This window comes from Pseudopipra pipra, chromosome 9, assembly GCF_036250125.1.
Source record: "Pseudopipra pipra isolate bDixPip1 chromosome 9, bDixPip1.hap1, whole genome shotgun sequence".
Classification (NCBI taxonomy): domain Eukaryota; kingdom Metazoa; phylum Chordata; class Aves; order Passeriformes; family Pipridae; genus Pseudopipra; species Pseudopipra pipra.
The window spans coordinates 330,500-358,117 of NC_087557.1; the positions used below are offsets into that span (position 1 = coordinate 330,500).

Here is a 27,618-nt window from a genome sequence, read left to right on the forward strand (position 1 = left end):
CACCTTCCCAAAAATGTTCAAGGCATGGGTAAGTGGTACAGCTCACTTATCTGTGACAGTAAATGTACCTGAATATTGTCAACTTTGAGTATTGGCACATTTTGGAGTAGTTAGAAATCCGTGGCTTAGACCATCCTGTGATGCCATGGGGATGACCTTCCTAAGCAGAAATGGTGCTGGCAGGTCTGTATTTGTGTCCCAGTGTCAGATGCAGCTCAAGGGCCCATGTCCATCTGCCGAGAAATACAGAGAATTGCAGCTGGAGCATCTCAAGGAGAACAAACAACTACGACTTTGAGGGCAGCAATGTGCCAGTGAAGCCCCACTGCTGCATGGGAGTGAAATAAGGTCCCTTAAAATCACAAGGGAAAAGGAACCTTCACACCAACTATTCTGCAAAGTTCAAAGGGTATCCCCATGCCCATTTAAAGTCATTTTTGCACAAAGAATATGATGTTGGAAGAGGTTTAAAATCCCATCCCAAGCATCCTTTTCTGTCTGCACCCTGTATGTCTTTCTTTTTTGCCCCAAAACACGTGGTCATTTAAAGCAAACCCCTCTCCAAGCACAGCTCTCTGGCAGTGCCCTGTGGAAGCTCCTTGTTTCCCCCACCTGGTCCCAGCCTTGCTTCCCTGACACACTCACTGACTCTCCAGGCAGCCGTGTTTTCTCCTCATCAGAGCAGAGCTGTCAGCCCTGTCCCTGCTGCTCCCTGGGCAGAGGCTCTGTGTCACTGTGCTTTGTTGTCCCATGACACCAAATTGCATTCTGCAGCATGGCTGGGGGGAAGGGGGTGGAATTTCCACCCATACACTATTTGTCAAGCTAATAAAGAGTGATCATAGAATCACAGAAGCACAGAATCAGCTGGGTTGGAAAGGACCTCTGAGATCACCAAGTCCAAGCCTTGATCCAACCCCGCCGTGGTTCCCAGCCCATGGCACTGATGCCACATCCAGTCTCACCTTCAACACCTCCAGGGATGGAGAATCCAACACTTCCCTGGGCAGCCCATTCCTGGTTTTCTTTTACTAGGTTCTGTTATTCCTGAGTTGCAGCTTGTAAAATCCTGCTCCCCTTGTCTTTGAAGAAAGGCATTAATTAAATTCCCAATGCAGACATTTCTGATTACAGAGTGTCACAGAATTGTACTTTGAATAGTATTTTACAGGTAGAGGTATTATGACTTCCATAAATGTCTCAGTATCTATCATTTTCCAGATGGGAAAACTGAGGCTGAAAGGGGTTTTTCTCTATGTTTAAACAAGTGCAATTGGTGATGACCTTATGACAGTCTTAAAACACATTTTGCTCTTAAAATCCCTGAAGGTGCTCAGGTCAGGTATATACTGATTAGTCACATAGCTTGTATTCCCGAATACTGCTGGAAAAATTAAAATGTTTTTTTCTGCTAGAGTGTAAAGGTGTAAGGACATAAAAAACCTACAGAGAGTTTGCTTAGTTCCTCGTGAAAATGAGATCAGAGCTCTTGTAGAGATGCCAGGTCCTGTCCACTGCACAAAAACATTTGCATTCCAGTTTGTTGCCTCAAGAAATAGAGTAGAAAAACATTTGAAAATAAAGTCTGAAGATTAAGATAAACACAACCTTAAAATAGCATTTCAGTTATAGTATCCCGAGATATTATGGTGGAAGATATAAGGCAAAGTGTTCCTGGAGACTCAGTACCTCTATAATGCTCTCACCTCTCATCTTGTCCAGCTCCCTTGTAAGGGTTGGGAATGTTTAATGGGAGAGCAGTGAGGGGATCACAGCCCCCACAGCCCTCTGAGCACTCTCACAGTGCTGTGCCAGGGAGAGCAGAGCTCTGGGAATGCTGCACCCTCACCTGGCTGCTGCTGCTGCTTTTCCAAGCTCTCCTTTTCTTCTCTCCTGGCAGCACATCCCAATTCTATCAATGTCTCCACTGGAAGAGCTGTTTGTCAGCCCACCTCCAACTCATCCCCGAGATCCAGGCACAGGGAATGATCGTGGGACTGAAAGGGCAGCACAGCTACTGCAACTGAGTTTATAAAACACCCATGGAAAGTCTGCAAATACTGTTTCCTAATAAACAATTCTCCTCCAGTTTGAAAGAGACATTTGTCCTTCTGTTTTCCTCCCCACTGAGGTCACCAGCTCCCAAAGAGTCACCTGTTCTCAGAGCATTTACCAGAAATAATCCTTTATAAGGATTAATCCTTACAAGGTTTATGACATGACTTAATTTTCATGACTTGTATGATCACTGCTAACTGTCAGCGATGGAAACAAAGTCAGCACTTTGCATGGTCATGCTTCAAACAATTACTGAACAGTGTTTTAGGAGGATGCAACGACAAAACCCAAGTAAGACCTGAAGGAAAAAACCACTTCATGCAAATTAAGTTTTGTGTTGTGAGGTTTCCCTCAAATCCCCCAGTAATAACTGTTTACTTTGCAAGGGCAAGGCCATGTGGGAAGGACAATGTGTGTCAGGAGCAGGGCTAACTGCTGCTCTTTCTGGGGCTTCAAACACAAACAATTCCATAGTTTCAGAGACAAGGGGCAATTTCTTTGTGAGTGCTGCTATTTGTATGAATATACTTAATTTGTTTCCCTCCTCTTCCTGGGCGTGAGGTGAAATGATAAGTCAGAATCTTAATAATAACTGAACTGATTCTAATAACCTCAGAAACTTAATAGCAACTAAAAAAAATACACACATATGTGCTTTTTCTTATTTTTAATCCCACAAGGATAAAAATTTACATTGCGTTGCTTTCAATTGCACAACCTGTCTGTAATTAAACTGACATCTTATTGGTGTCTCTGAGCCAAAATATGTCAGGTTTAGAAAAATATTGGTCTCAAGAAAGTGATAGTTGATTAAAATATAATATTGAAATATTCTTAATATCACTGAAACAAAACATTTAATCTAAGCATAGTAAATCTACCAAAATGCTGAAACAGGCATTTACTACTTCATATTTGACATTTTCAGAGAAAATAACATTCTCAAATGCATGGCTCCAGACTCCAGCTCCGCTCTGGCACTTCAGAAACAATTCCTCCTTCATACCGTACCATCCATTACATGACTGACACTTTTTGAAACATAACAATTACAGTTAGCACTTTAAAATTTCTTTTATTCTATATTCTTGTATCAACTTGCAGCAAAACTTGCCCTGCAAAAAATATGATTAAACCCAATTCTTTTGCTGACAGTGCTCTCAGCTGCTCCTCACACGGCTTCAAATCAAACTCTTCATATCAAGGGCATCTTTGGTCTCATCCAGCTTCAGACCAGGAAAAACTGATGTGAGATTTATGGAAGAAATTCTTGGCTGTGAGGGTTGGCACAGGTTGCCCAGAGAAGCTGTGGCTGCCCCTGGATCCCTGGAAGTGTCCAAGGCCAGGTTGGACGGGGCTTGGAGCAACCTGGGCTGGTGGAAGGTGTCCCTGCCCATGGCAGGGGTGGGACTGGATGGGCTTTAAGGTCCCTTCAAATCCTATCTTTGTCACCCAAAATTAGCCTGGAGCAAAGGAGGCTCAGGGGGGACCTTCTGGCTCTGCAACCCCCTGACAGGAGGGGGGAGCCGGGGGGGGTCGGGCTCTGCTCCCAGGGAACAAGGGACAGGAGGAGAGGGAACGGCCTCCAGCTGTGCCAGGGGAGGGTCAGGTGGGACAGGAGGAGGAATTTCCTCCTGGAAAGGGTGGTGAGGCCTTGGCAGGGGCTGCCCAGGGAGGTTTGGAGTGCCCAGCCCTGGAGGTGTCCAAAGAAGCCGTGGACGTGGCACTTGGGGACAGGGTTTAGTGTCGAACACGGTGGTGGTGCTGGGCTGACAGTTGGACTTGATGTTCTCAGAGGGCTTTTCCAGCCTTAACCACTCCATGGTTTTGTGAAAATGCTGGCAGATGCTGGCAGTGGGGGCAGGAATGGGAGGGGGCAGCTGCTGTCAGCGGAGCAGACACTACAAACTGACACAGCTGGGGCAGCACCTGAACTTTGCTCCCATTTACAGGTCCAGATTGGCAGAAATGTAGTGCTGGGACAGATCTGTTGTTCAGCCTTCTTTACCCCAAATAAGGCTTGTTTTTCCTAACTGAGCAATTGTTCAGCTCCTGTTGCTGAGTAACATATTGCAAGTGTGTTGTCATGTCCCCCAGAAGCTTATGTTCCCTCGAAAAAATCCTGTCCAACCTTTCCTAATAACCATTTTCTTCCACTGCCTGTTGTTTCGAAAAGGATTTAAACAGGGGTTTTTATTATTTTATTTTCATTTCTTTTATTTGATTTTTAATTCATTTATGACTCTTCGGGGGCACCATGACTGGGATCTTAGCAGACCTCTGGAACATAACATTTTGTCACACAAGCTATTTTGTTGTTATATATAAAACATTCTAGTTTTATGCAAGAATTTTTCATGATTGCAGCGGAATTCCAAAAAGAATTAGTGGACCTTTTTGAAATGTGTTCTATTTTACCATGTTTCTACTCGTTTAATTATTTGTTTTCATAAAATCATGGAGTCATTAAGGTTGGAAAAAACTTCTAAGATCATCTAGTCCAGCCTTTGCTCAAATGCCACCATGGCCACTAAACCATATCCCTTAGCACCACATCCAGTCATTTTTTGGCACCTTCCAGGGATTGCTCAACCTCTCTCAGTGAAAACATTTTTCCTCCTAACCTGGACCTCCCCTGGCACAACCTGAGGCCGTTTCCCCCTGTCCTGTCACTAATTGCCCTGGAAAAAGGGCTGCCCCCCCATTTTGTGTGTATTCAGATGTATTTCTCAGCACAGTACCAGGCCTTTTTATCCCATGCCATATTTTCAATTTTCAGCCACTTCCCTGGTATCTGTAAATCTTCCAAAGCACTTGCCAAAGCCCTCAGCTCAGTGTATTTTATGGATATAATTTCTTTCATTCCACTCAATAATAAGAATTTTAAAAAAAGACCAGGTTCAGGATAATTTCTGCAAGATCCCCTGTAATGTGATAATGTTCCTCTAACAACAAACCCTTTGCAGGGGATCTGGGTCTTACTCCTGCATTCAGACAAATGACTGTAATCACTCTTCTGTGCCCGGATACACAAACCTTCATCCTTTATTGGGGCAGCGGATGGACAGTAATAGATCAAATTGCAGCATGAGAGACTCCAAGCTGATCCATAGCACAGAGGTTTTTCCACTTCAGGATGATTACTGGGGCTAAAGTGTTTCTGTGGCAAAGGACAAGATTGTGGAACCTGCAGTGAGGGCTTAAATTATTCTATGCAGCAATCTTTTCTCTTTTTGCATGTTGTCAAAGTGCAATTTGTGTATACAGAAATAATTTGTGTTTTATATTTTAAAATATTTTTAAATATTTTTAAATATTTTTTCACATCAGCCAAAAACTACTAAACTATTAACCAGATAATAGATTAAAAGTTACAGTATAATTGAAAAGTATTTGATTTATAACCACTTTAATTTTTTTTACCTTTTATACTTTTAACTTTTCATTGCTTCAGTATGGCATGGATGTAAAGGTGTGGAGGATATTTTTTCCTGTAACTTTCTTCAGTTTCAGAAATCTCATTATTTATCACACGATGCAGCAATAACACATAGGAATGACACTTACAACAAAATCAAGCCTTTTAATAACAAAAGAAGGCTTGGATTGCTGCAACTCTTTTTATTTCTGTTTCAAGGAAAAATCAGAGAGGAAATTAAATCACCTGCTGTCCCAATTAGCATTTAAATAGTCTCTGTTTGGCAGTGAATTTCATGCTCTTATTTAGGTTAAAGGGGTGAAGAAAGCGTTTGTTCCTGTCTGTGCAGCTGCTGCTGGGTGAAGTTTCTCCTGAAAGGATGCAGGGATTCATGGCTGTGTTCAGAGTCGTTGGATCTAAGGCTGCTCTAAATTCTTCAGATCAAGGGCATCTTTGGTCTCATCCAGCTTCAGACCAGGAAAATTGCTGTGAGATTTATGGAAGGAATTCCTGGCTGGGAGGGTGAGGAGGCCCTGGCACAGGTTGCCCAGAGAAGCTGTGGCTGCCCCTGGATCCTTGGAAGTGTCCAAGGCCAGGTTGGACGGGGCTTGGAGCAACCTGGGCTGGTGGAAGGTGTCCCTGCCCATGGCAGGGGTGGCACTGGATGGGCTTTAAAGTCCCTTCCAACCCAAACCATTCCATGGTTCTATAAAGTAAGATAAATATAGGCCTTACTTTTTCAGACAACACATTTAACACTTGACTGTTCCTGTGGCAGAAATTAGTAACTCGTCTCCCATCCAATGCTTTTATTTAGTTAGGAGCATTAGGAAGTTCTCTGTTTGTAATCTGGAACTATATTGACAATTTTATTGCCCTGGTTCTCTGTTCAGCTCACTGGTGTAATTCCACTGTTTCTTTGAGATATTTACAATTGACTCCACTGGAAAAAAGAAGAATGCCAGGATTATTTTTAATAAACTAGCACTCCAGATTTATTGTGGAATCAATAAAAATAGTTGTGCTTAAGCAGAAGCATCCTTTGTTGTGATAGAAAAGAAAACTGAAACATTTTTATATGCTGAATAAGAATTCCTGGCTTTATTTTTTTGTGTGCCAGGAGAGAACAGAGTATTTCCTTATACCATTGAAACAACACTTAGATAGGTGGCTAACATTTAGATGCAAAGAAGATAAGCAGCACATTCCTCGAAGAGCTAAGCCATAAACAAAAAAATAACGCACCAAAGTACTTTCAGAAAATATTTTGTTTTACATTCTGCTGCTTTCAACAATTTGAATTGCTACAGACAACAACAGTGCAGCTGTTATATTTCACAATATCAAGGCAGCATTTATGCATATATGTGTGAGATTTACACTTGTGTGAAGCCAAACTTATCCCAGGGTGTTGGGAGAAACAACTGCCTTTATAAATTCAAGTGCAGGTTAAGTGACTGCCATCCCTCAGTGCTGTAAATAGCACTGCTGGAATGTGCTCTGCTGGAATAGGGGTGGAAATAAGGGGGAGACAAAAACCCACTTCTTTGGAAGGGTGAACTTGTGAATTGTTTAGAAAAGGAGCCAGATAATCTCCACTGTAGAAGACTAAGTTTATATAGTGTTCTTTCTGGAAAAGGAACAATTCTAGACATTATGTACGGATTCATAGATAAGGCTTTGGATCAGTGTTTCTTTGAGAATGCATTTGAGAATATATTGAGAATATATGTTTTGTCTGAACCATTTAGGAGCTTTTCTGCTGAGTAGATTGGGAATTTGGTGTCTCTGTGGCACCAACCATGAGCACCAGTAACATCCCAGAAACAAGCAAACCCTTTCCAAAGAGAGAGCTCAGGCTCTCTGCCACACTATCCGGGTCAGAAGGTGTTTTGGTTGGCTCCAAGTGGGACAGGAGGAGGTTGTGGCTGCTCCCTGTGCTCTGGGAGTGCCCTCAGCACTGCTGGGTCTCACTTCTCCGAATGAGAACAGAGGTGAACAAAACACTGCCTCAAAATTTGAAATCCCTTCTCGCAGGGCGGGTTTCTCTGTGTTCATCTCCGTTGCCCAGCACTACAGAGCAATTTGGAGTTCTGAAACAGCAATTATAAAAACAGTGATAAAAGACAGTTCAAAGAGTTTGAGACCACGAGCTGTAGCACACCTCGAATATGAAGGATTTTAGCAGTTTGTGTTTCCCCTGTGATTCATCTGGGAGTATCCACCAACATTGAATCTATGAATCCTCTATTATGTTTTATTTTCTCCAGCAGATCTTTATGCTGATTCATTCTTCATAAACTGTCTTTTCATGTGTTGATTTATGCACTAAAACACTCCACAGATTCAGCTTTCTTCCTTGTCTCTACAAGAAACCTGGTCCATTCTTTTTATTTTTAGTCAGGACAAGAATAGAAGGAAGAAAAACATGATTTTCACGTAGATTTTTAAGCAGTAACAGGTATAGTCAAATCTCTAAAGCCCATCCTCAGAGAGAGCTCCAGAGATTATGAGTTTCATTTTCTTAGAAATTTCCAGAATCATCAGGTTTTGTTCAGGTCCAATTAACTACAGGGACAGGACTATGATATCTATTGGCTCTGAAGGTCAGGCAAAAAGGCTGTAAATAGACCTTTCTGCTTCTCTTTGTCATAACTCTTCTCATTGTGTCAAAAAACTCTTTTCCAGGGCAGTCTTCTCCATTTTAAAGGTTAACTGCTGTTTTAGCTCGAGGTAAGATACCTGCTCCTCTGAAAGTGTTCTGAGAAACAGAGTGAAGGTATTTAGTGCATTGTGGAAAAAATGGGAAACAGTTTTTACCCCATTTACGAAGTTGAAATCCATACCTTTTTCTCCCATTGAATGTCAGACAACATTGGGTTTTAAAACAGTTGCAAATAAATTGAAAGAAACACAATCTTCCAGTCAGAGGGATTTTTTGGATTTCATTTGTCTTCTGCCAGTCTAAACAAATGCACCATTTTATCAGTCATGTCACCTAGATAATAAATGATTCCTATGAGCAGGTGTGAACTGAGAGAAAAGGATGTTTTGAGCTTGCCAAACTCTCCAGCAGACTGTAGAAGGATTAGATTAGTCTGAGCAATGCACACACAAGGCATTGGAAAGTCTCTTGATATTGTCAACGGGAGAATGAAAAGTTTTCCTGTCCCTCTAGGACCTGTGATAAACCATGAAATCAATATTTCTTACAGGGAAGAATAAATATATAAGCCAGTGACAATAGATATCTTGGTGGAATTTGGTTTTCTTATATTAATAATATTATATACCCACTAGAAGGTACCTCCTATATGTATTCACAGGGAAAAAGCTGTGATTGCCATACCCAAGACACATTTGGTTAAATGTAACCAGTTTGAATGCATTTGGTAGAATGTGACATGTAACCTGGACTATTTGTCGTTTGGATGGACAACTACATGTGACTCCAAAAATGCCCCCAGCTTACCCAGCAGGCTGTAAACCCATATTTTAATTGTCATCAACACAGAATCCCACGATGGCTGGGGCTGGGGGTGACCTCTGGAGAACATCCATTCCAACCCCCTGCTAAGGCAGGGGCACCCAGAGCAGGTGGCACAGGGTCACATCCAGGTGGGTTTGGAATGTCTCCAGAGAAGGAGAATTCACAGTCCTTGTGGGCAGCCTGCTCCAGTGCTCTGCCCCCCCTCAAAGAGAAGAAGTTTTTCCTCATGTTCAGGTGGAACTTCCAGTGTTTCAGTTTGTGCCTGTTGCCCCTTGTCCTGTCGCTGGGCACCGCTGAAAAGAGCCTGGCCCCATCCCCTTGACTCTGCCCCCTCAAGAGATTGGCACACACACAAAAACACCCGCAGGCCAGGGCACATCTAAGGGATCAAACCCCAAAATATAGAAAAGCTGCAAAATCTGTGTGCTGCTTACTCAGGCTGTGAGAAACACCTCCCAGGTGTGCCGGTCGTTCTCCCTTTCCTCTCTGCTCCCTGACACTATTAACAGATGCCGAGCTAATGAATCATTTCCTTGGAATTTAATGCCTGTCTTAAAAGCCTGTGCAAACTGGTGAGATTTTACAAGCTCGTTCACCAGTTCCTCACTCTTGGGTGGTTCATACAAACACCTTTCAGTCCTGAAGTGTTTGTGCTCCACCTGTACTGGCTGTTTAACTCCTGTGTAATCACTACACACTCCTGGAAGTGCATTTCTCCAGGCCAGTCATTCCTCTGCACTGCTGGCGTGATCGAGCTGCTTTCCCAGGCAGGAGGTAAATAAGATTAAGTCATTAAGAGCTGTTAGTTTTGTGCAAATGCCTTTACATGCACACAGGGCCAGCTGAACGTGGGGATGGTGAGCTCCTGAAGGAGCACTCACAGAGGTGTTTGAAGTGTATCACAAACTCATAGTAAAAGGCAAACACAACACCACAGGACAAGATACAGAAATAATTCCCTCTCGGATTCCATCAGAGGAGGAATTTTTCAGTACACGTGTTATGGAGACATGGAAGAAAAGGAAAGCCACCTTTCCTTCTCTTGTGTCCCTTTGATGTTCATGACAGAGGAGAAGTTTCAAATCCCTGATGTCACAGTAGCTGACACAGTAATCTGACTATGAGTAGTCATAAAAAAGAAATACATCCGAGTACATTCTAAGTATATAATATATGCTTTTTATTAAAATTCATTCATACATTTATACATATTTCATATGCATAATGCAAGAAGATAGTGAAGCTGATACTGATGAATTGTAGTTCTGGAAGTAGAATTTCAAGTGCTAGGTGAAAAAGACATAGAAAGGCAAAAAAATGACGAAGATGTTTCAAAGGGATAGTATATTAAGATAAAAAGAAATCCTAATGATAGTGCTTATTCATTGTAAGGTAAAAAACCTGTAAACAATAACATGGAAAACATACATATGTTCAGCAGACTTTTCTGTTTTGACCTTGGGAAAATTCCAGACAATTGTGAGCACATAGTTAAGGAAGAAACACTTTCCATTTCAGCAGGGGGAAATATGTTTAAAAGATCTTGAATATTTTTCTTTCTGATCACCACATCTAGATAATTGAAATTTTAAGGGACATAGATGAGATGTGTTCTGTACTATCAGGCCCAGCTTCTTCTCTTCCTCAAGGGAGGCTGCTCTGTTTGCTTTGCTCATATTGGTGTCTTTTTCCCTACCAGCAAGATTTTGTACAAAGGTAGGTATTTTCAGAGGGCTGCTCAGTCACTATATAACTAAATCCCTTGTTCTTCACCTTGAATAGAAAAATGAACGGTAACAAGCATTTAGTAAAGGTTATGGCAGATTTCTGATTATTATTATTATTATTATTGCTTACCTGATCATAATAAACATTGAAAGGTTTATGACCTGTGCTGGTAAGGAGAATGTTTTCACTTGACAATCTGTGAATAACACAGCCTTGGTTACTACCTGATCCTGGGTGAATCCTCTCTTTAAAAGCCTTTTTTTTTTTTTTTAATAACAAATATTTTCTGTACTTACTATGTTAGAACTGCCAGTAGGTAGCTGTGAGGTCATAGGATATTGCTGCTATGAAACCCTCTTTTATCAAACTGGTAGGACTGTGGTATAGCTGGGGCCCAGTGCTGCAATGTAAGGAAGGGATTGAGCCATTGGAGAGTGTCCAAAGGAGGCACTGAGGATGGGAAGGGCCTTGATTTGAAGTCGTGGGAGGACACTGAGGGCACTTGGTGTGTTCAGCTGGAGCAGAGGAGACTGAGGGGAGACCTCAGTGCAGTTCCAATTCCTGGGCAGGGGCAGAGGAGGGGCAGGGACTGAGCTCTGCTCTGGGGGGACCAGGGACAGCAGCCAGGGAATGGCTGGAGCTGTGCCAGGGCAGGGTCAGGTTGGATCTCAGGGAAAGGTTCTTCCCCCAGAGGGTGGTGGGCACTGCCCAGGCTCCCCAGGGCAGTGGGCACAGCCCCAAGGCTGCCAGAGCTCCAGGAGGGTTTGGATGATCCTCTGGGGCACAGGGGGTGACTCTTGGGGATGGGTCTGTGCAGGGCTGAGGGTTGGACTGGATGATCCTGGTGGGTCCCTTCCAGCTCAGCATGTCCTGGGATTCTGGGATCCTGGGATTCTGGGATTCTCTGTACCTACACAGCCTGTCTCCTGTGGAGGAATTGGCCTGGGTACAATTTCCCCCAAATGCTACAGTCATACATGGCTTTTGTGTCGAGTGGGATGGAGGAGATGTGGTTGATGGTGCTCTGACCCACCAGTCAGACAGCTGAGCTGCCCCTGGCTGTGTCTGTGCAGCTGCCAGCCCACCCCACTCCAGTCACACACCGGGGCCTGGTGCAGATCATGAGCATTGTAATGTCTCATTGTCCTTTTTCTTCTGCAGTTGGATATAAAATGAAATGTATCTCATCTTGGCCTTATTCAAGCCATGGCTTCAGGCATTAGAAATCCTCGAGCTTTTTAGGAAGGTAGCAGGAGAAAAACCCCATATATTCTCTCATTGTGCTCTTCTGCCAACAGAGTAACTTGCAGCTGCAAGGGAAAGCACTGGATTCAGAATCCCACTGTCATTCCAGCCCAGTCAAAGCAGACACGTTCCACCATCCAGGTGTGAAGTTGCCTCATTAGGAGAAAGCAACACAGAAGAGTTCTTTTGTATTAGAAGTGATGTGGAGTTCATTTTCCCAGAGTGTTCTCCACACTATGTCACAATGTTGTTTGATAACATTTATGCTTACTGGCAATAATACTGTTTTATAAAACACACAAGTTACTTACAATGAGACCTAACATTGCTGATTTTGCCTGGGCTCTCTTCTGTGTGTGGTTGACCTTAGGAGAGGCTGTTGTAGTGAAGAAGAATCCATCAGACTCACAGCAAACCTCTTTGTAGGCTGATTCAGTCATCTGCAATAGCAGAGATTATATTCCCATTTTAGATCTCCTACACACTACAATTTTAAAGTTCAATGGCATTTTTAAAATTTCTTTCATCTAGATGTTTTATATAGAGCTTTCCCTATATCTCCCTGTACCCCTATGATTTAAATGAGTGCAGTGGTAGAAGCAAATGTATAATTTATGTACACATTTGGAAAAAAACTATAGCTTGAAACTCAAAGGACACATTGACAGCCCTTGTTGGCCTGCTGCCCTAGCCGTCCTCTCAGATCCACCTGCAATTTAAGCTTCTTTCAAGATAAAATCTTGTCCACAACTTGTATGGTACTTTACTAGGGAGTGTTTCATGTCAGAATGTTAATTGTTTCTTGAGATTAAACATCACTCTCAATGTCTTTGAATAGCAACGTGAATCAAAAATGTTAGGAAATAATTAAAGAAAAGAGTGTTGAAATGACAACTGTGTTTTAAATTGTGCTGGTTTTCACCCCACACTGACTCCCTGACTGGTCATTCTTCAACCCAACGTTCTCTGAGTAGAACTGATGGCAGGAGAGCCCCTCCAGCAGCCAGAGGCTGTGCCATCCTGCAGTCCAGCTGGTCAGAGATGGCACTGCTGGGCTCCAGGGCTCCTGTGTGTGCATTACCCAACAGCCAGGAGGCAGATTTTGGGTAGGACATACAAATCCATGGTTCTGGCGTGCAGGAAGATGGAGAGAATGCTGCCCATGGCCTCTGGCACTACCTATGATAATAACAGGATTCCATTATGGGCTTCATCCTGGGAGCCAGACTGACTGATTTCCTCTGTCCTGTTCAAGCCCAGGAGCTCTGAGCCATCATCCCTCTCTGCACCAGGCTTTGCCCTGAGCACTGAGAACTCCATCCAATGGGTAACATATTGTTGGGGCTGCAAATCTCTGGGCAGCACAGGGGGTACCACCTGCTATTCACTTCTTGAGCAGCTGCTGCTCTTGGCTTTTGCACAGCAGAGGAAGAGGAGGAGTAGGAAAGAACGAGCTTCTCATATCTGTGGTGTTTGTTCCCAGTGGATAATTGGTTTTCTTGTCCAGCAGCCAGCACTGATGCCATGCTATGCTGTGGGAGGTGTTCTCCTGATGAAATGGCACTCCAGCCACTTTGGAAGGCAGGATTTTCTCTGCTCAGATGTTCATTAACTCTGCCAGGCCTGCTAGCCTGCCTCTGGCAGTGGGCAGGAGCATGACTTCCACAGGGGAATAATGCACATTTGGTACCAAAAATTGGTTGGGGCTGGAGAGTTTGTGCTGAAGAGACTACAAAGGGTGATGAGAGAGAGGGAATGAAAACAGGAGAGAATATACCACTGCCTGCAATGTGAAATTAAAATAAAAAAGGGAAATTATATGCATAGCTATATAAATAGGCATATTTCTTTAAGTCATACAAAAGAAACATAGGGATATGGTTTAACTTACAGTGACATGGCTAAAAAGAGAAAATAGCTCTAGTTTTGGGATAGTGGTTACTAGTGACTCTCAAACACCCAGGAAGCATTTGTGGAAAAACTCCCTCAGCATTCTAGAAATGATGCAGCACAACCCCTCACCCTGAACTCCAACCCAGCTTTCCCTGCTCCTGCACTTCACTCTCATAAACCCAGTTCCTTCTGAAATCTGAAATGTTTTCTCGGGTTTCCTGTTGGGGAAGCTGCTCATCCCTTCTGGCTTGTCCACGTCCAGCATCCCTGCTCCTGCAGACAGGCAGCTCACTCTTGGTGTCCTGTGGCCCTCTTTTGTCTTCAGAGGTGAAACTTCTCGTATCTCCCAGAGGATTTAGGGCTTCGTCTTTCCATATTCCAAAATATTTCATTTAGGAAAGACTGCAGCAAAAATAGAGAAGCTGGCTTTTAAAATCTCTAAAAGCTTCAGCTGAGTCTGTGGCAGAAATATAAAGCTGTCATCTTTTGAAAAAGTCCCATCTTCCATATTCTACTCCCCCAGATTCCTCGGCAGTGAATTTCCAAGGGTGATTACTTGCTGCACTAATAATTTGTTTGCACTGATATGTTCTGAGCAGAAAATATTGACAAAACTTTTACAAAAGCATTAGCCTACTTCCTCTCTTTGATATAACATAAAATAATAAAAAAAAATAAATCCTTCCATAGCAAAAACTGTGGAAAGAACTCAAATTTGCTTCAGCCAAACAAATTTCTATTAGTACTGGAATAACCCAGCCCTTGGATTAGGTCAGGGGAACCTGAACTTGGAAATTCTTCTGAATTTGTTGTGGATGAGGCCATTGTTTCCAGTTTAGCTCCTCCAAGAAATGATTTGCTGCTTCTGGAGAAGGGCTGCAAGACATGCCTGAGCCCATTGTGCACAAGGACACACAGAGAAGGCAAAGAGCTCAGTCCAGGGTTAAGAGGGGATTCAGACTGGAGCTGGAATTAGTTACTCAGATATTATGTATCTCATATTTGGAATAATTTTCAATTGTCCAATGATTGCCAAAAACTGGCACCTGAAATTGGCAATGTTCAAACTGAAAATAAAATGCACTCTGTGTAGTTAAATACCACACCAGACTGGTGAGAAATTCTGAGAAATCCTCAGCATCTGAGGCAGGAGGAGATGTTTTTTTCTGGGAAACAAGTTTCTTCTTGAGTCCCAAACGTGTGGCCTGGGCAGCCAGAGGGGTTTTGGTGAGATTTACTTTAAGTGCATTGAAAAGGGGGCAGGTGAGGGGATGAGGGTGGTCTTCTCTGTCCTTAAATGCTCTAAATGAAAATCGAATTAAGGGTGGCAGCAAACCAGCTTTTGTAAGAGTTGCATCTTTTCCATTAATCTTGTGGTGGAACCTTAGCTCAGTGAGCAAGTTTAGAAGAAAAGGTTTCATCAAGGTATAAAAATGAGTATTTTACATCATAAAGCTTGCATTATCTTCTTGGTGTCAAAGCAATTCTATCTCGATGGTCTGTTCAGGAACTACAATTAACCTGTATTTTCTGACCTGTTCAAATGGATGATATGACTAGAAAGCTCAGAATTTAAACAAAAAAAGCGGGGATTTTTTTCCTGTTTGTTTGTTTGTTTGTTTTTCACATGAAAATTGCATTTACACTGCAGGGTAATTCACTGTTTCACTGTCTGCATTAACGTGGTCAATATGCCCAACGAGTACTTCTTAAATTTTGCAGACAAAAAATGTTGATGTGTAATTTTTCTCATTTCTTTCTACTGATAAGCAGTAGTTCCATAAAAGCTGAAAAAAGAGGTTGTTGGCTCTATAGCTTCCTAAAGGGAAAGGGAAGTTTTGAGAGAAAACTTTGACAATTAAATTGAAGAATCCCCTATCAGGTAGCAATTTCCAAATACTAATTTAGGCACACTGGTGATGGGTAGAGTCTTTAAGGACTGTGGGGATCTGTTTAGTCTTATGCTCTTGGCTGATAAATTGCATTAAGTTTCCATCAAGTTAAAGAAATTTCTTCATAATATCATTTTCACATTTGCTGTGATAAAAAATGGCATCTGCAAGAATGTGTATGAGAGGAAAGGCAGCTCACAGGGGCTGCACCACACTGTCACTAGAATAAAGAAAAATGGAAGCTGGACTGGGGATAGGACAGTTAGATCTGCAAGAGAAGCAGGAGGATTATGGAAAGCAGAAGAACCTATTTATCAGGGTTCTACTAATGACTGTGAACTTAAAAGTATTAAAAAGTCTCGCTGTTGATTATGTATTGCCCTGGTCATTCAGCTTTGTTTCAGGAATCCCTCAAATGTTATTTGCTTGCTGCATCTTTGATTTCTTTGCTTGCGTGAATTTTTTAAGTGAATGTTGCTCTGTATTTAGCTGGGACCTTGGTAAAATCTTTTAGGCTCTCTAATCTCTTTGCTTTCCTACATCTTATCTAAGAGGAATCTTAATTGACATGACTGTAGGAGTGACTCAACAAAGTGGGACCTAAAGCAGGGTCTTCAGTTTGCTTGGACTTAATTCTCAGAGTCTGCAACCAAAACAGCTACTGCTGTACCTTGGAAAAGCAAGGCTACTGCCAGGGCTGTGTGTCTTGTCTGGATTTTGAGGACAAGGAGTCCTTCTCACTAATAACTCTATCGGGTATCTTAATTGGTAAGTAAATGAATAAAAGATGTGTTTATTGCTGTGCAATGAGCTTGTTTGTTTTCCCTGCTGTCATTGATTTATTTTGGAGAGGGGAAGGGGACAAGTTTTTGAATTCATTTGTATCCCTCCTACATTTGAAAAGTTTTTAGGAGTTAGTCTTGCTGTCTGTGTATTTCCTCAAAATGGAGGCCAGAAGTACAGAAAACCTGAATTATCATAGTAAGGTCAAGTATGGTGTTTCTCTAGATTATTTAAATTATCCAGCTGTGTACCTGAGTGACTTATCATCAAAAGCAAAGAACACAGACTGTTTCCTGTTATGATTTTAAGATTTGCCTCGTGCTAATGAATACGCTTGCTGCATTCGGTCCAAACCTGGGGTAATAACTGCTTTAGTTTCAATTTGTAGCAAATCTGGTGGGTTTAGAGCTGTATTCGCACCAGAGACCGCAAAACCCCAACAGGAACAGCAGCAACCGAAGTGGCTTCGTTTTTATTTGTTTCTTTCCACGCAGTTATTTGGTTATGGAGCAGTGTCACCACTTCTAACGAGTGGCTTGTCCTGTGCCCGTGACTCATGCCGGGGTGTCACTGCCGAGGCCCTCTGTCCCACCCAGCCATCGCCCCCAGCCACCCAGCAGAGCAGAGGGCTTGGCAAACGAAGAACATGGGTCTGGCTGACGTGTCTCTGAGCGGGAACCGCTTTGTCTTGCAGAGAGTTTGGCCGCTGGAAAGTGAACAACCTCGCTGTGGAAAGGAGGAATTTCCTGGGCTCTCCGCTGCCGCTCGCCCCCGAGTTCTTCCGGAACATCCGGCTGCTGGGCCGGCGCCCGACCCTCCAGCAGATCACAGAGAACCTCATCAAGAAATATGGGACACACTTCCTGCTGTCAGCCACCCTGGGAGGTAGGGCTCGTGCCTGGAGACACTGGGGAGGAAAGTTTGGGTCTGTGCTGGTTTAAAGGTAAACCAGCAGGGAAATGAACTCAACTCAAAGGAGAGATTATAAGTCAGAATAACAATTTAATAAAATAATACAATACGATTATACAGACAAACAGTTGGTTTGAACCCACAAAACCCAAGTGTATAACCCAGCACCCTGGGGCATGAACAGAGTGGTGTTCTTTGGGCCCCCTGAGTCCAAAGGAAAAGGAGAGGGGAAAAAACCTGTTGGTGAGAGGGCTGGTGCAGTCTGGTCAAGGGTGGTGATCTGCAGTCTTCCTCTGGATCCCACGAGTGGTTAAAAAAGTCCCAAGACTCCAAGATTATCTATCCTCCAGTTCAGGCAGGAATGCCCGGTACCTCCCTCAGGGCAGGGAGTTCCACACTGGGTGTGAGGAGCATCCTCCTGTCTCACAGGCCTCTTAACACCCAGTTTACAGCCTGAGGAGTCAGGGCTGCTCTGGGCAGAGGGTGTAAATGCTCTATTGATACCAGTTTCTGGGCAATGTCATGGAAGGCTCTAGAATACCCAGTTTTGGGTTACACCCATGCAGTGCTGAACTGGTCCCAGCTGTTCTAACTAGGACAGGGTCACTGCTGGTTCCTTTGCAGAACCGGTGGCTCCTCAGAGGGGCTGGGATCAGCAGCTCTCCGGGCAGCAGGTTTTGTTACAAGCCTGGTGGCTCCTTCTGCTGATGTTAAACTTTGCTTTACTGATGCTGTATAAACAGTTTCATTATGCACAAAAAGAAAAGCAATCCTGTTGCTAAGATTGAAGCACTTCACCCCAGTTCCTGGTGTGCCCCGTGGCTTTGGGGGATGTTTCTCTGCGCTGAGGTGGTTAAGGGGAGGGATGTTTTTCTGTAAGAGGTCCTTAAAATAACAACAGATTACAGAAATATCTGGGTCCTTTACAGTCCTGCAGAAATAAAGCCAGAAAACCAGGATCAACTATTTCCATCGAATCCTTGAATCCATGAGACTTTTAAACCACTTTGCTGGGAAATCCCTATTTGCCACTCTGCCCTTTTTAGAACTAGTTTCCACTTAACCAGTGGCACTGAGTTTTCAAAATGGGCTGATGAGGCTTTGCCATGTGATTCCCATTATCTGAATGGGATCTGCGTGCCTCAGTCCCCACAGACTAGTTTGGAAAGGGTAGCCTGATGGATAATTGGGATCCAGTCACTGAATGGATTGAAGAAATCCAGTGAAGAGGCCTAATGTTCAAGGGAGAGCATAAATTGTTCCGAATGAGAGATAATTAGTACCTGTGATTACCCACCCAGGCATTACAGAATGAACTGACATTTCACAAATGCAGCTTCATCCCGTGGTGGGCGATTGTATTAAAGGCAATTCCGGTGATTGAGTGTCCTTCCAGCAGGACAGGCTTGTTGAAATCCTTTATTCACCTGAGGAATGGTTTTCTTTAATGCATCTCATGACTGAATCCCAACCATTTGTGAAGGAAATAAAAGCTTTCCTGGTCTGGCTGATAGCTGAGACCTGTAACAACCAAAATGGTTCACAGGGGCCACCTTTTGGAAGTGACCATCCTAGAAACAAGGTGAATTTCTGTCTTGCTGTAGTGGTTTTAAAAAATAAAGAGCTAATTCCTAATGTTATTTTGGGAACTGGTACCTCTACAGCAAATACATTCCCCTTAGAATTTTAAGAACAAATTACACCTGTTGACCAGCAATTTGAAATAAAAATCCCATAATTTATTTTAATTACTTTGAATATTTTTGCATGTAAATATACCTTCTTATAAATGACTGTGTGTTCCCTTAAGTATATGACACATTTGCATAGAAAAACTAACTGCTGAAGATAAAGGAAATGTTTATTAAAATACAATAATTAAGGCTTTGCCTGCAGCATGTATCCTACTGCAAGGATTATCCAGTGGTTAAAGTTCTTTTTCAGTGTTACTGGCTATCTGCTCATTACTAACTCATGTAACTAGCAGTACCTCAGCCATACAATTAAATTAATTTTCAAGGTGCAATTGGATCCAACAACTCTAGGAAAACAGTCTAACATGAGAATAACTGACCTTTAAAATCAAAGCACCGGTATCACGCTGATCATAAAAGAGCTACAGAGCTGACACCCTTTAGGAGGTCTGGACCTAAGTGAAAACTAACACTGAAACCATATTTTTTGGAAGACATTTGAAAATCGGAGCTCAGACATTCGATATCCTCCCCAAAGTGTCAGGAGGCACACCTGCTGCCTTCCATTATCATTGGATGGGTGCTGAATACTTAAAAAAAATGTTTCTATTACAATAATTACAGGGAATTAGTGATTTCTAAGAGCTTTCATGAGGTAGCTAATAAACCCACACTTTCCTGTATGTGTTAGTTCTCATTTTTGCCTAGATCGAATGGGGATTCCCACAGATGCTTGTCCACACTTTATTAACATGTAATTAGATTTTTTTTTCTTTCAGTAATGTATTAGTACTTACCCTTTAATTACAAGTTGTTTTATTGTGAAAGCTTTGTCACTTCTGCAGCTTGTTAAAAGCAGAAGACCAAACTGACTGTGCACAGTACTTTCAGTTAATGAATCCCCAATCATCTGTATTCATGGACAGAAAGGAAAAGTTGGCAAATGAATGAGGATGTGGTAAGATTTGTGTGCCTCTGTGACCATTTGGCTCTCATGAAGATCCCTTTTTGAGCATAAAGGGAACTCTTGCACGTGGTTGGTTGTGATCCGTTCCCAAGCCTTTATTCACAAACACAGAAATATGCTCCTCAAGGGCACTGGGAAATGAGAACTTGGGGAAAAGGGTTCTATATTTCTTGCTGCCACAAAATAATCCAGAAAGTGACATTTCTCAGTGCCCTAATGGGCAGCTCCAGGCTGGCTGAAGGCCCCTGTGTGAGCTGGTGTGTGGGCAGGGAGTTCAGGGGGGGCTCATTTAACTCCTGCTGCCCCTGCACTGGCTGTGGGCAGTGCCAAACCTGCAGGGCCAGGAGAGCTGCCTTTGGTTAAATTCTGTTCACTCCCGGGGGTGCTGGGCTGGGCTGGGCCATCCCCAGGAGGGGAGGAGGTTTCTTCCTGCCCTCCACGACAACACAGGGCAAAACTGTCAGTACACAGCCCAGGCAACACTGACCACCACAGCTCGAAGGGAAAAGCAAAAGTGGGGTCCTACCAGGGAACTCCAACCTTGAAGGTGAGAGAAGGGCAGCTCCCTGAGCATCTCATTTCATCAGGCTTGCTTTGGGCAGGGAGTTGGACTGGATGGCTGCCAGAATTCATTCCAACCTAAATTATTGTCTGACTCTACGAACTGTATTTCTAAATTCTTCATCAGTGTTCAGCTAGAAGTTCCAAAAACCAGAGGTTCTTCTTTGAATGGGAGACAGCACACAGTCTTACATTTCCTCCTTTTTTTTTGCATTGATATTTTTGTGCCTGCATCAAACAGTGATGGTCCAGTTGGCTGGGACTGCATTTTAATGGTTTGCAAAAAAGTCCTGTGCAGCAGTGAGGTCAGAGCTGGAGGGTATTCAGGAGCCTGGGGCCCCATTGCAGGAGAAGTGTAAGAGGACAAAACCAACAGTGAATCTCACCTTAAGGTGGATTATCTTAAATGATGACTTAATGAACCTAAAGGATTCACTTTAATGTTGTTCCTACATATAAAGGCTATTTAGCAAATCTACAGAGCTGGTGATGAGACAATTACAGATAATTAACATACCACAATGAAATGACAGGCCCTTTTTCCAGGCATTTGGGTGAAGTGAGGCTGATTTGGGTGCTTTGCAACACTCAGAGAGTGGTCTTGATGATCTCAGAGGTCTTTTCCGACCCGGCTGATTCTATGAGTCCAAGATCCTGTGACTTTGCCATGAGTCCTCCTTGCACCTGGAAACAGGGGAACTGCTCTGAAAAAACCAATTTGCTGGAGAAAGCGAAGGATTTGCATGAAGCTGGAACCTTGTTAGGCCGTTGGCTAAATGTTACTCTCAAATGTTTGAGATGGATCTCTTTGTACTGCTGTTGTCAGTCATCACTGCTCAGGGTGTTCCCTGCCAGCCCATCAGTGCATTCAACTCTCGGGGTCAGGAATAGCCCTTGGTACTGTCCAAGGCTTTGAGAATGGGAAGAAGAAAAAAAGGTAGTTTTGTCTTTACAACAGACAGTCTTAGCAGGTTTGGGCAGATCAGCTCGACCCCAACTTCTTGTGATTTTCCTCTCCACTGATTCCAGCCCTGCCAGTGTGAGAGTTACACCTTTACTGTTCTGGGAGGGTCAGGTTTTCTGTGCCTCATTAATATTCCTCTGGAGCTGTGTATTACTCTGCCTGCAGAGATGGGGGGAATTGTCAGGTGGTGTAAAACAGTGAATCTGAATGAATTCTGAAGGATTTATTAGCACTTTCACTAACTGCTGCTATGACCTAGGCTTTCTATAATGCTCCTTTCAAGGTAAGATACAAACTGTTGGCAAATATGAGAGGGAGAGGACGGTCTCAAATGGCTGATGTGAGAAAGAAACTTGAAAATTTTGCATCAGACTTGCAAATATCCCCCCCTCTGGGGATGGAACTTTCCCAGCATTTCAGATTATGGAAGCCAAGGGGAAGAAAAAAAAAGCACAAAATATATTAACTTTCTTCTCCTGCCTCCTCGATGAAGAAAACAATGAAATCCTCAAACAGATGGTTTGTATGGAATTAATGTTCCCTGTTATTCACCTGAACCATGGCAATGATACCACATCTGGCCTGGCATGAATTTATATCAGTTTGGAACCTGTGCATTTCCATCAGCATCTGCTGAAGTCTGGGAAAATGACCTGATAAGACCCCAACAGTCCATTTGGTGATCCAGACAGGAAGGGATTTTGCATGAGCACTAAGGTAGTAGCTGAGGCACTTTATTCAATCAGAAACTTTGGAGGAGTTCACAGGCCAGAACCCCTCAGGACTTTGTAAGATACACCCACGTGTGTGCAGACAGAGCTCTGGGTGGGCATCTGAGGATGGTGCTCAGCTAGATCTGCCTTTGAGTGTCATCCTTTTATTCCTGTTCCCTCTCTTTCTGACTGAAGGGGTGAGAACTGCTTGGATCACTGCCTTTTCCTACCACTACCCAGTCTACAGATGAAAATATGAAAGATCAAAGCCTGTAAACCCTTCATCATTACAAAGATGTGGGTACAGGCAAACAATCTCTCAATAATTGAGGCAGAAAATAGCACTAAGTATTTAAATCATATGAATATGTATTACAATGTATAACAAAGTATATTTACTCTTTCAATAGATGGCTATATTTAGTTACAGTTGTTACAGCATTATTCCAATTCTACCATGTTGACAGTGGTTTGCATTTTTAATTTAAATAATTCCTGAATATGTTCTTAAGATGCACACAAAATTAATTTCTAATTTCTAAATGCCATGTACAAACTGTTGGTTAGGAGTCTTACATTTAAATGGCCAGAGATATATCGGGGTAAATTTCTTTACATATGTTTTATTTCATATTTCTTTAAAAAAACCAGCACGTGGAATAACTTTCTCAACTCAGGAGAGTGGCTGTCAGTGGGAGCCTCTCCATGGCCACAAAGCATCCGTGCAGTGACTCTGCTAATTTCTGGAACCAGTCAATCCTTGGATTACGTGGCATCATTTTGTGAGCATAACTGAGTGTTTTCATGCTATTTCCTTTAAACCTGAGAAAGTGAAGTTAACTGGCTCTTGAACTTCGTGCTGGAGAGTAAATTCTGCTTGAGGAGCTTGTGAAAAGCACAGCTGGGAGAATTCCATGCTGAGTAATCACATTTTCTTAGTATTCACCGTCATTACTCCTTTTCAGTTCTTAAAACTTGTAACTTTCTAAATCACACTTGGTTTTTTAGCTGATGTTTGGACGTCTCCTTAGCCTGTTTCATGGTGGTAGACTGTAACCAGTGGAAAACAAGATTCAACCACGCTTTCAATGTGACAAAAGAGCCTCTTCTGGCGTGGGTTTCATTTTCTAGAAATTAACTTCAAACTCAAATTGTCTTTCCCAAATCAAATCTGAGTCAGTGGTGTTAATTCCCAAACCCAGGAGTTCTGGGTGCAGTTCTGCAGGGATGTGGGTGCCTGAGCACCAGTGTATGGGGCAGTTCTTGGGTTTTTAATCCACCTTTTCTAACAGGAGCTAAATTGGCTCTGACAGATGAAAAACTGTCAAAATCCTTTTGAACAGCAACTGTTTTTGAAACCCACCTGATTGCACAGCTACCAGTGCCTGGGAATGGCAGTGCTGAGCCAGGACATGCTTGTGTGAGATTCCACATAAATGCCATGCAGGAATTTTTGAGGAGGAAGAACTTGTTCCCCACTCACACTGAGGGCCCTTCACTGCAGCTGCCTTTGCTCAGCCCTGGGAGATGTGAGTCAAAGTAAACGTTTCAACCTGGTCACAAAGGATGAAAACCAGAACATCTCCATCAGGGAGTGGGACTGAGGCTGCAGGGCTGGGGATGCCAAGGGAATCCTGCCTGCCAGAACACACCCACCACCAACTGCCGTGGAAAGCATGGGATCAAACGGGACTGGGTCAGTAGGATGATGTGACAACTGTGATGGGCTTTAAAGGCTGTTTTCCTGAGACTTTCCAGTCAAAACAAAACAGCACAGCACAACACACAAATGCTTTTTCAAGGTTTGTTTGTTTGTTTTTGAAACGGGAATTTTTATTGTGGTTTCGCTCTCTGCCCCCTGGAGAGCAGTGGATGGGAAAATCCCTGGGGTTTTTCAACAGTTAAAACAAACTCTGTTTCAATAATAAAACTTAGCAGAACTCTGTTGAAGTAGAAGTCATCTCATTCTCTCTGCTAATGACTACACAGATCAATCAAAAGTGTTTATACCAGAGAAAGATGGGGTGGATGCTCGGAGGGCTGGAGCAGCTCTCCTTTGGGCACAAGCTGAGGCAGCTGGAGGTGTTCAACCTGGAGAAGAGAAGGCTCCAGGGAGACCTTATTGCAACCTTCCAGTGCCTAAAGGGGCTTATAAAAAAGGAGGGAGAATGACTTTTTACATGGACAAACAGTAACAGGACAAGGGGGAATGGTTTTAAACTAAGAGAGAAGAAATTTAGGTTAGATGTTTGGAAGGAATTGCTGGCTGTGAGGGTGGGGAGGCCCTGGCACAGGTTGCCCAGAGAAGCTGTGGCTGCCCCTGGATCCCTGGAAGTGTCCAAGGCCAGGTTGGACGGGGCTTGGAGCAACATGGGCTAGTGGAAGGTGTCCCTGCCCATGGCAGGGGGTGGCACTGGATGGACTTTAAGGTCTCTTCCAACCCAAACCACTCCATGGTTCTGTGGTATCAGAGAAGACAACATCAGAACTCAGAGGGGTAAATACTGTGTCAGTGACTAGATCAGGCCATGCAAATTGGGTGCAAAATTTAACTAGGAGATTTTTCTCCATGTTTTCTCCTCTTCCAGAAGTCTTAGCTGGTGTATTTAGAATAAAGGGGCTTTTGAAAGCTCAACCACCTTTCTAGTAGAAAGATGAGTTGTAAGGACCAAGAAAACAAGCACTCAAAGCTGCAGAAAATCTCTGAAAACAGAGGGGGGAGAGAAGTTTTCAGGTTCTTTGTTTTTTCATTATCATAGAACCACAGATTCGTAGAATGGTTTGGGTTGGAAGGGATCCTTGGACCAGGCTGCTCCCTCTAACCTGGCCTTGAGCACTTCCAGGGATCCAGGGGCAGCCACAGCTTCTCTGGGCAACCTGTGCCAGGGCCTCCCCACCCTCACAGGAAAATCTTAACATCTGTTCTAAACCACATCTTTACAGCTCCACAAACAGCTGCCCGAAGCCCACAGCCTCTGGCTCAGCTCTCTGCCCACTCCATTGCTTTTCATCTCAGGAACACCTTTCCCACTGGCTGGATCCCACGGCAGGTTGTGCCAAGGCAGGTTCTGTCGCACGGGCAGAGCTGAAAGCCAACGGTGCTGGAGCCTGGAGGTGGTTTTGGTGGCACACTTCTCTCGGAGTACAAGTCATTAGGGTCTGCTGTGCTTTCCCAGTGCCCTGCTCATGGCAGCTGGCACAGCTGCAGCACAGTGTGACAAATGTCCCACCTGGCCACAGCGCTGGCACTGCCTGAGGGTGCAGTGAACCCTGTGCACAAATCTGTGCTGGTGCCACGTGCCCATCCCCGCCCTGCCAGGCACCTGGGCTGCTTTGCAGGAGGTTCTGGCAGTAGTTAAGTAAAACATGAACCCGTGTCTAACCATTACAGCAGAAAGATTGGATAACTGGGCGGGAGAATCCTCGTCTTTCTGGACGCTGCTTTAACTCCTGGTTCTTCGGAGCTCCAGGCAGTGAATCCCTGCATTGATGGCTGTGTGCACAAAAAAAAATCACCCATTATGGCACCACAGGAGGAGAAGTGTGAGTGTGGTGGTGGAAACTGAGGGAAGCTCCAGCTGGAATAGCCACCTGTCCTGGGCACAGCTGTCCCTTCCAGGACAAAAGGAACAGACTGGACAAGCCCCTTGCAGGGCTAATTAGATAAAAGGCTCCTGGGTAATGGCAGTTTTGCCTTTCTGAAGGGCCTGACTGTCCTCTGAATTTCTGAGAGATTGGGAAGCACGGAAGGTACATTGGGGAAAGAGGAGTGTGCTCGTGTTAATTAAAGACAAAGGAGCTCTGTGAGCCAGACTTTGCTGACAGATGTGCTCCCCTGCACGGAGGCAGGAGCGTTCTGCACTCAGCACTGCTCACCACCAGGATTATCTCCCTCTAAAGATGATGTCATGTTTTCATCCTGCATTTTATCCCTCTCCAGCTATTACTTTTTGGCACATAAACTCATGTGAAGCTGGCATCCCATCCCCTGCATGGGCACAGTGCCACTGCAGCAGATGGGTGAGCAGTGAAACGAGCACAAGTGGCAAGTCAGACCCTGTCAGGGTAACTTCCTTTCCAGGAACAAGGAAACAGCATTCAGTGGAGTTGTTCAGCACCTAAAATACAGGTATAATGACATTATAATGACAGCATAATCCATTCCTGAGCTAAGTTTTGAAGAATGCAAGTTACCAAACACAGGCTCAAAAAGTGAGAAAAGTGTTTTTGTAGTGACTTCGGACATAAATGGCACAGAAGAAAATCCTGAGTCAATAAATTACTTTTCTAATTTTTTTCCTGAAGTAAGGAGTTTTGCCTAAACCCTTTACTAAATGAATGAATGCTTGCTTAGCCTGGAACACAGGTAAAAGTATTCATGAACTAGACAATAAATGTGGAAAATCTGTCGGTATTAGACGGTCTAATCTGGAATGGTTCCTCAGAACTAATTCAGTTAAGCGAGTCAGATTTTTGGTTTTCAATAATCCTACAGAAATTATAATTTCTGACTTCAACAGTATTGATCCATGTCTCTATAAAGAGAGAGGAAGTGAAAAATCCACCACGGGAGAGGCTGGATCTTCTCTTTGCTTTTGGAAGAGCAAGGGCTTTCCAAAGATCCCATACTTTTCAGCCATATAAGTCTGGTTTAAGACAAGTGTTCTATCACATTTCAGGCGTTTTAGCATTGCTGAATTCATTAGAAAGCACAGGGTTGCTTATAACCAGTTCATTTTCTTTTACACCAGCATTAAACACTGTAAACCGGATGTATTAAACCTTGGAAATAAACAAGGTTTATTTATTTATTTATATTATTTACGTGGTTCTGTGGGTTATCCCTGTGCTGCTGGGTGTTGCTGATGCCTGCTGGGGTTCCTCTTGTCTCCCTGCCCAGGAGAGGAGTCGCTCACGATTTTTGTGGACAAACGGAAGCTGAGCAAGAGGTCGGAGGGGAGCGAGCCCGGCACCAACAGCTCGGCGGTGACGCTGGAGACGCTGCACCAGCTGGCAGCCTCCTACTTCATCGACAGGGACAGCACCCTGCGCCGCCTGCACCACGTCCAGATCGCCTCCACCGCCATCAAGGTACGGCACAACCCCCGCAACAACCTCCTTCACTGGCTGCTGCCCCCGGGGGAAAAAAACAAAATTAACGAAAAAATAGTTCCTAGCAAAATAAGGATTTTTTTTTACTCTGAGCTTTTTTTGACCTGTTTGATTTATAAGGAAGATTCTAGTTTAGAAGAGGGTCTAAAGATGCAGTAATGATGTTAGTCTGGGTGAATGGTACATAG

The 27,618-nt window shown here is 43.6% G+C and overlaps 1 protein-coding gene and 1 long non-coding RNA gene across 4 annotated transcripts in view; one reads left to right on the plus strand and one right to left on the minus strand.

The window, feature by feature from the left end:
• The window catches only part of BRINP3 (BMP/retinoic acid inducible neural specific 3), a 168,197-nt gene that overhangs the window by 76,240 nt on the left and 64,339 nt on the right, over window positions 1-27,618 (plus strand). For all 3 annotated transcript variants that reach the window (XM_064664022.1, XM_064664024.1, XM_064664023.1), the window contains 2 exons: window positions 17,202-17,392; window positions 27,219-27,409. In XM_064664022.1, coding sequence (XP_064520092.1) covers window positions 17,202-17,392; window positions 27,219-27,409 — 382 coding nt within the window. The remainder of the gene's footprint in view (window positions 1-17,201; window positions 17,393-27,218; window positions 27,410-27,618) is intronic.
• LOC135418588 (uncharacterized) lies at window positions 22,972-25,814 on the minus strand. Its single transcript, XR_010432543.1, has 3 exons — window positions 25,708-25,814; window positions 23,682-23,871; window positions 22,972-23,350 (listed from the first exon to the last, which is right to left on the minus strand). It is a non-coding gene; the product is annotated as an uncharacterized LOC135418588 (long non-coding RNA).